The sequence below is a fragment of the Eurypyga helias genome, unplaced genomic scaffold (genome assembly GCF_000690775.1).
Source record: "Eurypyga helias isolate BGI_N326 unplaced genomic scaffold, ASM69077v1 scaffold30192, whole genome shotgun sequence".
Classification (NCBI taxonomy): domain Eukaryota; kingdom Metazoa; phylum Chordata; class Aves; order Eurypygiformes; family Eurypygidae; genus Eurypyga; species Eurypyga helias.
This window is the reverse complement of record NW_010234617.1, coordinates 9094-20427: the sequence shown is the minus strand read 5'-3', so window position 1 is coordinate 20427 and position 11334 is coordinate 9094. Positions and strand designations below refer to the sequence as shown.

General features: G+C 42.7%; 1 protein-coding gene across 1 annotated transcript; it reads right to left on the bottom strand.

Annotated features, from left to right (window-relative positions):
- Nucleotides 1-2684: 2684 nt before the first annotated feature.
- Nucleotides 2685-11123, bottom strand: GPR65 (G protein-coupled receptor 65). Its single transcript, XM_010146497.1, has 3 exons — nt 9995-11123; nt 7733-7751; nt 2685-2737 (listed from the first exon to the last, which is right to left on the bottom strand). Exons 1-3 carry the CDS (start codon nt 11003-11005, stop codon nt 2685-2687), a joined length of 1083 nt encoding a protein of 360 aa, XP_010144799.1. The 5' UTR covers nt 11006-11123.
- Between the last annotated feature and the right edge of the window lie 211 nt (nt 11124-11334).

Sequence of the window (11334 nt, the reverse complement as noted above, 5' to 3'; positions counted from 1 at the left end):
TATATATAAACTGCATAATTAGCTGAAAACCAAAGAAGTATCCAGAATTGCTTTCACTTGTAATATGTCTGTAATTAATTCAAATGAATGCACAACAAAGAAAAGATAAACCTACACGTACCAAATTAGCAATTTTTAGTAAAGTCTTCCAGTTAAATCCATTTTACGTCTTCCTTCAGCTTGACCTGAGTAATCAAACAGGAATTTGTCGTCTGCAAAACTTTTCATAGCTACCAAACCATTCTTGAAGTTTACATTTTATTATTTCTACCCTGACATCCTTTGTGGGTTGCTTCCAGTTACAGTGAAGAAATAAACTGAATGTTAAGCCTTAAAAAATGCATAGCATATCAGTGTTAAATTTTATTTAAACATAATGACATTTAAGACATACCATATTTTTGGATACTTTTTTCCCCCTTCAACATTTAGGTATTTAAAATTCACATTGTCAAGACCCTTTTTGTGATAAGAACACAAGAAAAGGTAAGTGAAGATACAGAAGAATCTCCGGATGCAAGAGCTGTGACTTTCAAATAACCACATGAGAGGGTTCTGAAGAAATCATATGTAAAAATTACAGTGAGACAGGAAGAATTTTTTTTTCTCAAAGTTATTTCCCTTGACTCCTCTTGGTAGAGATAGAGTTCTGGTGCTTATTACTGGTAAATATTTCTAGATGTTTTTGAAACTGCATATGCCAGGCTTATCTAAAGTCAAATTTTGAATCTACTAGTGATGTAATAGGGATCCAAAAAACCCTTCAGGACTGAATTTTTCCTTTACAAAAGGAGCTAATTTTAAACTGCTAAATGCTGCTGCCTAAATTTACTTCCTGCCTTCCACAAAAATAAATCATCCTCTAAGTGTGAACACTAGACTTAGTGATGAAATGTGCTACTCAAACAGAACATGGGGAATTACAGCGGGTGCAAATTTCAGTGCAAGGTTAAATTTCGAGTCACTGGCAATGTCTTCAGAAAACATTGTAGTATCTTACTATTTCTGTTATGTTAGGAGGTGACGTAGCGATATGTGGACTGGACTGGGACACTGCATTGTGCACCAACAGGTGGAAAAGGAAGATTGGCCACTGATCACGTCAAAACAGGTGTCCAAGAAATTACACCCTCTATTTTACAAATTTCTGGCACTAACTCTGTAACAAATGCAAAGGCAGAGTTTTTTCTCTGTACAACATCTCGATACAAAGCTTTTTCTTAGGTTGGTTATTCTACATAGAACCTGTAGTAGGTTCATGTACACTGACTGAGCTGCCAGACAGTGACATGTGCTCATTCTCTGCCTGCCAGGAAGGAGAGCTCACTTCTGCCTACATGGGGTTAACATGAATATATCAGCAGTCATCAATAGTTTGGCCTTTTCTGGGTTTTTCTGCTGCACCGCATTCTGAGAAGGAGCAGAAACTTTAGTTTACTGAAGATTATTTATTGTGTTGCACTTCATGAGGTATGAGAAGAAGATAGGTGAAGCCATATATTTATTCCCTCATTCTGAGAATACCATGAATCTCAGGAATTGTTTCACAGATATTTGGCATAATTAGAGTTCCTCTTCCTCTCTAAGAACTAAGGCTTTTTACCTTTCTTCTCATTGAGGAGTCCTTGGTTCTCCTAAGGTGAAAAGACACCTCAGAAGATGAGTTGCTCTAAGCCAGCCCACTCTATGGGACCCTGGAGATGTCATATGTGAGACCTGGTGCCTCAAACTAGGATACTAGTAGGAAGAGTGGGGTGTCAAGAGAAGGAGAGGAGAACGGTGGGAAGAGCTGCGTCCTGAGGCTACTGACTGCCTACTCTCACACCCAGTAATCTTTCTTCATGTCTGGATATGCTGTGGAAAGCTGAAGAAAAAACTGTAAGAGCTGTGGAGCCAGGGGCATGCCCTGATGTGGGTGCTGTACTGCTTTGGCTCTATTTTCCATCTCACACTAGTTGTTGTCTGTTCAAAGGAATACAACTGCAGGATGCAATTTCACTGGAGTAGTCTCTTCCAACCCTACCTTCATTCTTTGTGTCCGCTGGAGTGGAACCGCTAATATCTGCAACTTCCCCAGAAGAGACAATCCCATCGGTCGTGCCTCCTCAGCCTCATTAGTTCATTTCATTTAAGGATGTGAGTGTAAGGCATTCTGCCCATGCTGCATTTACAGGATTACAGGGTCAACTAAATTTTCCTGCCAGCGTTTCCTCACACAAACAGCTAAGTATATGTGAAACATAAGACAATGTATGTACCTTTCCTTTAGATTGTAGCTTTCTGGATTTAGTACTTGCCATGACATCTGCTAAGGTACCAACTATCAGATGAAGAAAACTTGGGGTGAGAATTTTTCCAAAAGCTTAATATATCCCTGAGTAAGGGCTGAGATCAAGACACAAATAAACTCTGTGATAAAATGCTAGAAATCTGACATAAGATTGTTCCTGGGTGTCGTTATTCATGAGGGCTTGGAAAAACATCCATCACCTTGCACATCAGTTGTTAAAAGGAATGTTCGGTTAGAGATGCCATGAGACATGTTTTAGCTCTGCGGTACACGGGCTGGATAGAGGCTGCAGGTGATACACTCCGCTGACAGTGCATTTGGGTTGGCACAGATGAGGATCTGACACTGTCTTTTGCAGTGTCTTTGTATTCACCTAGATCAGGCTTTTTGCATGTCATTTGATACAGACTTTTACTATTTTCTGTTTGGTTGTTGTTGTTTTGTTTTCTTCCCAAAGCCCCAAAAGAGAACAGAACAGAATCTAGGTTTTTCTAGGATATTACAAGATTTAGATGAAATTAGGTTACTTTCAATTCGTAGCTGAGCAGCCAAAACATCCCTGTGTCAGAATAGACTAGCAATTTATCAGTAACAGCTACTGTGGTGCAGCAATAAAGGAAAAACCTTTATGATACACACCAGGAGTTTTGCTCTCTTACCCCTTATCACCACTGAAGCATCTCATATCAGATGCTGCCTTGGATCAGTGCTGTCAGGGACCCTGCAGGTGCAGTGGAGCAGGTGGCCTTGGGCAGGGGCAAACTGCCCTCTTGCAGAGCTCTGAGATCATGAGGAGCTGATGTGTCATGTGTAAGGAAAACCCTGGCCATTGGCACCCCTGTACTCTGGGTGCATGTGCTGGTTTTGGTTGGGATAGAGTTAATTTTCTTCACAGAAGCTAGTATCAGGCTGTGTTTTGGATTTGTGCTGAGAAGAATGTTGATAACACTATGATGATTTTAGTTGCTGCCAAGCAATATTTACATTAAGCCAAGGATGACTTCACTTTCTCATACTGCAGCTGTGTTCCCAACTTGTTCTCTACAAGAAGTTGGGAGGAGACACAGCCAGGACAGCTGACCCAAACTGACCAAAGGGATATTTAATTCCATCAAACATCATGCTCGGTATATAAGATGGGGGGAGTCAGCTGGGGGCTCTCTCTCTCTCTGGTTCTCGCTGCTCAGGGACAGGCTGGGCATTGGTTGGCAGGTGGTGAGAGGTTGTATTGCCTATTTTTATTCCCACTGATGTTTTCCTTCTTGTTACATATTATTATAATTAGTAGTCATAGTAATAGTATTTTCATTACAACATATTATTAATAGTATTAGTAATTTATTTCATTTATTTTCAATTATTAAACTGTTCTTATCTCAACCCACGAGTTTTCTTACCTTTTCCTCTGATCCTCTCCGCCATCCCACTGGAGTGGGGGTTGTGAGTGAGAGGCTGTGTGGTGTTTAGTTGCTGAGTGGGGTTATACCATGACAGTGCAGCAGCTGCCCCTGGGTCCTGCTGAGCTCAGAGCCATGGTTCAGTTTCCTTGCCTGCATCCTCATTCCATGCAAGTGGATGTTCTGCTGTTGTGGTCGTTCTGGTCCTAATACTGCCACCCATGTTGTCTCTCTGTGCTGTGTGGAGGCAGGGAGCAAATGAACAGTTTGCACATTTACCTCCTTAGAAAATAGATAACTAGACCAATGATGACTGATGAAAACGGTAAGTAATACAGAAAGTGGCACATGGCTAAACTATGGCCCAATGCTCCCTTCTTTACTGGCATTAAATTGAGTGACATCTCTGAAGATTGTCACTAGACTAATCAGAATTATTTTAGTAGTGTCATTCTCTGTGAATGAAAACAGGAAGTGGAATATATTACTCATCGCCCAGATTCATACTTCCCTTCATCTTTCTCAGTGGGTCTGAAGTTAGATGTGTTAGGAAAAAAAAAAAAGGCTAGGCAGGAGTCTACAACCATGTGCGTCAGGACTGACCCCACTGACATGAAGAAAGTGAAGTTGATGTGTAGCTACGTTAGAAACGAATAACGATCTGCATCATGAGTGCAGTAGTGCAGGTTGTGGCTAAGATTCTAGGAAAAACAGATTAAATGAAGTCTGAAATTCTACCAGCTAGGTCACCACAGTTCACTGCAAAGTTCCCAATTTACAAAGCTGAGCTATACCTTTGCTGGACTTTTGGCAGATGGTTTCTGCTTTAAGTGAATTATTGACATATAAATTCAACTCTGCTGTTACTATGCTGACAGCAATATCACTTGGCACTGACAATTCATACCCTGTGGATATTAACTAAATTACCATTACAGCCCTTTTAATTACCCATATTCTTATTGTATAGACTGGGACATGAGATAGGAACTACAGGACTCACTGAGGCCATACATTAATGCTTTTAGGAACTGGAAAATGGAATTTAAATGCATGCATTTCTTCTTGCCATTAAATACATATTTGGATTTTATAAACTCTTTTCTGTAAGGAATGTCTTTACTTTGGGAAGAGTTTCTGAGAATTTGCCCTTGTTTGTTGTCTGCAGAGCCCCCAGGAATTCTAAGTGGAATATTCAATGCATGGATTGGAGCCTGGATGAAGACATTTACTTTTCACTATGCCATTTTTGTGTAGTGCGAAGTACCTCTCCTGTAACACTGCAATTTTAAGAGGAATATAGATGTTCACTTTCGTATGCTAAATTTGGTTCAGCTGGGAAAATTTTGAGAGAGAATGAAAAAAAAGTGGAACTTTTAGTTCTGTAAGAATAATGAGGTAAATACACACGAGTGCAGGACACTGTAGCCCCTAAAGGCTTCCTCATTTCTCCATCTATATCTAAAAGCTTCCTCGTTTCTCCAGAGTGTTGTGATTTGAATGCATAGACTGAGCATTTCAGAACAATCTAAGGGATTAAGTACCTACATTTTATTATCATATAGTGGTAGGATCCTGAACTTATCTGAGCTTTTTCATGAAGGCCAGCCTATAGGTCACCCATCATCATTTTGCTTTATCTTGAAGTGGATTTTCAGCAGTGCAGGGAGGTACTATAGGAAATGATGGTATGAAAAGCATCCACACATAACAATGTAAGCTGGTCCAAGCTATAGTTTTGATGAGTATTGGTGAAATATTAAAAAGTGTAACATCTCAGGGCTAAATTTTGTGGAAATTAAGCTCTTTGCACAGGGCCAGGGCCCCTAAGTTTACCAACAGGGTGTGCGGTCTCTTTTCCTGCCTCCTTAGAGTTTAGCTCCCTGTTTGGAGGCCAGTGCTGACATGGTGCAGCTGATCCCCACCTTGCCTTCCTGGCTTGGCTTCCCAGCTTGACCTCAGACCTTCCTCGTAACTATGGAATTGTCTGGTGATCACAGAGCTGTTGGCTGTAGCTGTCTACAATCACTGGACCTGCTCTGTGTGCCCCACTGGGGTGCCATGGGACTGCGTGGCTTGTCGGTGAGGATGCTGCCCAGCCTGCCTGGCTGTCACCCTCAGCTCCTGGCTCCCTGTCCCTTGCTCAGCAGCCAGCTCTCACTGCTTCCTGATGTACAAGTTAAATTTGACTCAGTTTTGTTTCTTAGTTTTAATTTTCATCATTCTTCATTTGAAATAAGTTTAAAACCCCAACAGAATTAACATTCCAAACTTTCTGGCATGAACCAGAAATGAACCACTAAGTTCTTTTTTCTATGAAGTTAGAGAGAAGCTGAGTTCTGCTTTTATTCCACTTCTGCAGTGAAATTTCACATTTTGTTGCAAAATACATAGGTCAGTACAGTAACAAGTCTGTAGTGAAGTAACTTGCACTGCTGCTTGCATATTTTTTTCCTTCAAGATATGTATGAAGGTAGAACAGAAAAAAAAAAATCCCACATCAAAACAAAATCCAGCAAATGGAAACAAAGAAGGGAAGGGAACATACTTTTTCAGAGAGGAGGACAACAGCCGGACTAGTGACATATACAGTTCATAGTATCACAGGAGAATTCTTGTTGGAAGGGACTTCAGGAAGTCTCTAGTCCAACCTACTTCCCAAAGGAAGGTCAGCTTTGAGTCCAGACCAGGTTGCTCTGGACTTTGTTCAGTTTGGTCTTGAACACCAGTCAGAATGGATCTGTGAAACATCTTGGTGCAACCTGCTCCACTGATTGTCAGTCCTCACAGTTTTCCTTATAACAACTCTGACCCTCCTTGCTTCAAGTTATGCACATGGTTTCTTGTCCTCCTGCCATGCACTCCTGTGAAGAGCTTGGCTTCACTTTCTCAATACTGTCCTCACAGGTATTGGAAGGCTGCCATAAAATCACCCAAAGCCTTCTCTTCTCCAGGCTGAACAATCCCAGCCTCCTCAGCCTCTCAAGTTCCCCTCTCAGAATGTGAAATTAATTGAAAGTATAAACAGACACAAACAGGGACTCAAGAAAACAATGTAAGTGGCATTTTGTAATTCACACACAGGGGGAATCTTCTCATAAGAGTTTCCATATTGCTTGTGACCCCTGTAGGCTCATCCTCCAAGTATAATGTCAAACCTAGAAGTGTGCTGAAAAAGTACTGGTCAAAATCTTTCTACTACACAGACTTGCTAAAGGGCATTTTTTTGATGGAAATAATTTTTTTTTCTCTATGCAACTAGACCACCATAACCAAACATTCTTCCTGGCTACTGAGCAAAAGTGAAAAGGTTGTGAGAGGAGGAAAAAAAAAAATAGACTTTCCATGGCGTTTTAACTTTTTTCAGAGGGTTGAGTGCCCACTGCTACCACGAAACCACAGAGCTGTTGCAGAGGCCTACACAGGAACACATCCCTGAATTAACAGCTGCACTTTCGATTTGTGCTAACTTCATGTGTTGGGCTGACCCTGGCTGGAGACCAGGTGCCCACCACAGCTGCTCTGTCACTGTCCTCCTCAGCTGGGCAGGGGAGAGAAAATGTAACGAAAGGGTCCTGGGTCAAGATAAGAACAGGGAGGGATCACTCACCAGTTACCGGCATGGGCAAAACAGACTCAGCTTGGGGAAATTTGTTTATTACCAGTCAAATCAGAGTAGAATAATAAGAACTTAAAAACCCCTTCCCCTCACCTCTCCCTTCTTCCCAGGCTCAGTTTTGCTCCCAATTCCTCTATGTCCTCCCCCGAGCAGCACAGGGAATGGAGTTTGTGGTCAGTCCATCACACACTGTCTCTGCCGCTCCTTCCTCCTCAGGGGAGGACTCATCACACTCTGCCCCTGCTCCAGTGCAGGGTCCCTCCCATGGGAGACAGTCCTGCACCAACTTCTCCAACCTGAGCCCTTCCCACGGGCTGCAGTTCCTCACAAACTGCTCCAGCGTGGGTCCCTCTCACGGGTTGCCGTCCTTCAGGAGCAGCTGCTCCAGCCTGGGTCCCCCCGGGGAACCAAGTCCTGCCAGCAAACCCGCTCCAGCCTGGGCTCCTCTCTCCAGGGGGCCACAGCTCCTGCCAGGAGCCTGCTCCAGCATGGGCTTCCATGGGGTCACGACCTCCTTCAGGCATCCCCCTGGACCTGCGTGGGGTGCTCCCCAGGCTGCAGGTGGGTATCTGCTCCCCCATGACCCTCCATGGCTGCAGGACAGAGCTGGACTCACCATGGGCTTGCACCATGGACTGTAGGGGAATCTCTGCTCTGGTGCTTGAAGTACCTCCTCCCCCTCCTTCTCCACTGACCTGGGTGTCCGCAGAGCTGTTCCTTGCATGTATTTTCACTCCTCTTTCCAGCTGCAGTTTCCCTTTTCTTTTTTTTTCCTCTTCTTAAACATGTTATTCCCGAGGCACTACCACCATCACTTATGGGCTCAGCCTTGGCCAGTGGTGGGTCCATCTTGGAGCTGCCTGGCATTGGTCCTATTGGACATAGGGGAAGCTTCTAGCACCTTCTCACAGAAGCCACCCTGTACTCCCCCACTACCAAAACCTTGCCACACAAACCCAACACACTTCAACCCTTTCAAAATGTGAATTCATTTACTGCCATTCTTATTGTTTATTGGTGCATTTGTGTTCTTTTTTGGTTTGTCAGTATTGATTGTTGGGTTTGTTGTTTGGTGTGGATATTTTTTTTTTTTTTTAAACTGGCAGATTGAAACCCTGGAACACCTACCTGAGGCCTCCAGGAGCAGTTAAGTAAATGGATATAAACTGTCTTGCTCTATTGACTCTGCAAATGGAACCTCACTCCTGATTTCAGTCATAATAAGCAAGGTTAAAGACTGATCCTTTACTTTGTGGAGACGTGAAACCTCACCTTTCAATCCTTTCCTCCCCGCATATATAATGAAAAAAATCATCCAAGTTAAACGACCAGTGGGTAGAATTTGGATCTTTATAGGCACTTGAAGTAATGAATCTTCAACAATCTGAAACCCAATATCGATATTGTAATGAAACTGCATGACATATGATTATATGTTAGAACATATATTTTCCAAAGAAAACAAAATCTGAAAAGCTTAAGAGTAGGTAAGTACCCATCCACATGAGGTAAACAATTTTAAGAAGTGGATAATCTCAGAGGTATGCTGAAGGAGAACTTGAGCCATTATTGGAACACAGGAACCATCATAGCAGCATAAATTACATCATGAAATTGGAGAGAACATTTACCACTCCCTCAGTCTGCTCCTTTGTCAATCATTCAAATGATGTCCATGTGTGTGCGTGCTTTATCAACTATCACAGTACTGTTAAAAAAAAAAAAAAATCCCTTTTGGGGCTCCTTCCCAAGTAAGAATTAGTTTTTGTGCTGGTTTTGGCTGGGATAGAGGTTTTTTTTTTCACAGTAGCTAGTATGTGCTGGAAACAGTGCTGATAACACAGAGATGGTTTTGTTACTGCTGAGCAGTGCTGACACAGAGTCAAGTCCTCTTCTGCCCCTCACACCATGCCACCAGTGAGGAGGCTGGAGGTGCAAAAGAAGCTGGGAGAGGACACAGCCAGGACAGCTGACCCCAGCTAACCAAAAGGATATTCCATACCATATGATATCATGCTCAGCACATAAAGCTGGGGGATGAGGAAGGAATGGGGAATGTTCAGAGTCAGGCATCTGTCTTCCCAAGTAACCATTACACATGATGGAATCCTGCTTTCCTGGAGATGGCTGAACACCTGCCTGGTGAATGGAAGAGACCTTCCTTGGTCTCTGTCTCAGTCTATGAGTTTTCTTGCTTTTACTCTTCTGATTCTCCCCCATCCCATCATAAGGAGAGTGAGCAAGTAGCTGTGTGGTGCTTAGTTACCGGCTGGGGTTAAACCACGACAGGTTTCTACTAAAACTGGGAAACAAATGACCAGGTTAATAAGACTTTAGCCTTCCTCCAGCTGAGTACTTGTATGCCCAGCCTGTGGGCTAGCTAGCAAGCTGTGACAGGAGGCAGTTCTGTAGGGAATCGTCAGCACGCCATGGTCATCTTGCTTGACTGTGCATTTGTTTGTTGACATTGATTTTTGTACCACACCTGATTAAAGATATGTGTTGTTGCTCCCTTGACTTCATTGACCCTGTAATATGTTCTTATTAGCTCCAGCTACTGTTTTCACTTAGATTAGTATCTGTGACTTTGTGGGTATTTCCTAGGTACACTCTGGGGAAGAAGTTTTCTTTCTTTCTCCTCTAGGTTATTCAATTTTGCCTTGAATGTGCTTGCTCAGTTTCTGTTACACAGGAAGTTCTGTAGGTGGTCAGTGCACTGCTCTTTGTGGCAGAACTGCACAGAGCATGGTCTGTTGCTTGGTTGCCCTCATGCTTGCGTAGGCAAAAGCACCACTTGAGCAAATTCAGTATGTCTGTTCGTGCAGTTTCACTCACAAAGCAGTAAAGAATGGGATCGGCAATGCAGTTCAGACTTGTTAAGGCTTGTGTGATTCTGAAAACCTTATACATCAGCTGCAAAAGCTGAGGGTCAGTGGTGTAAGGTTCTTTGATGCTGCGAATAAGCAATATAACGTGATAAGGAGTGAAGCAAACAATGAAAGTAACTGTGATATTCAGAATAAGTTTCCTCACCTTTTTCTTTTCTTCATCTACTGTGGCTTGGTTACACCTCACCACTTGGTAGATTTTATGGTAGCAAAACACAATGATTATCAAAGGGACTAGGTACCCTGAACATATACGGAATAAATTTATCCATGCCTGCCACCATTCCAGGGGGTATTTATCATAGCATAACGTATGATTAGTGAAATTGCAAGGATCATTGAATACTTCTTTGTTCACTAATATGACTGAATTAAAGATGGTTTCCAGAAGCCAAACGATTATGCTGACAATCAATGAAAATCTTCTTGTGCGCAAGTGCTGGAGCTTCAAGGGGTGAACTAATGCCAGGTACCTGTCAACAGAGATGCAAGCAAGGAACGCAGTGCTGGTGTAGAAATTCATATACATGAGGAAGGCAGAAATCTGACAAAGCAAGGCAGAGAGCCGCCAGTTATCTCCATTCCAGGCATAATCAATCCACAGAGGCAGAATCAGAGAGTACAAAAGGTCAGCCAGGGATAGGCTGAAGAGGTATACTGCCAACTCATTCTTTTTCCTCACCTGAATGCAAGATGCACAGAGGGATATGCAGTTGGTGGGAATACTGATCATCATCACAATGCTGTACACAAATGGAAACAAATACTTATCCAGGGTGTGATCATCATGGCACTTAGCAGTGTTGTTCATTGTCCACACCAAGTAGTATCTTTGGGCTAATTCCAGCCTGAATGCAATAAAAACCCCTCTGTAGTCTGATGGGTGGTCATCTGTCAGTTCCTCAGGACCTGGTTGGTAAGATTCCAGCCTTCTGCTACCAAAAAAAGAAAAATGTCAGTTGTAACAACATTTTTTTTTTAATTGGCTTCTTGATGGGTGTCTTATTTTAGAAGGAAGAAACTGTGCTTGTAGGAGATTGAAGGTTCTGAACACTCCTGCAGTTGGGAGTGCATAGAAAAAGGAACCCAAAGGTGGTCAAGGTCAGTAAGATGCAAACTTCCTCAGGAGAAGCAGGATGA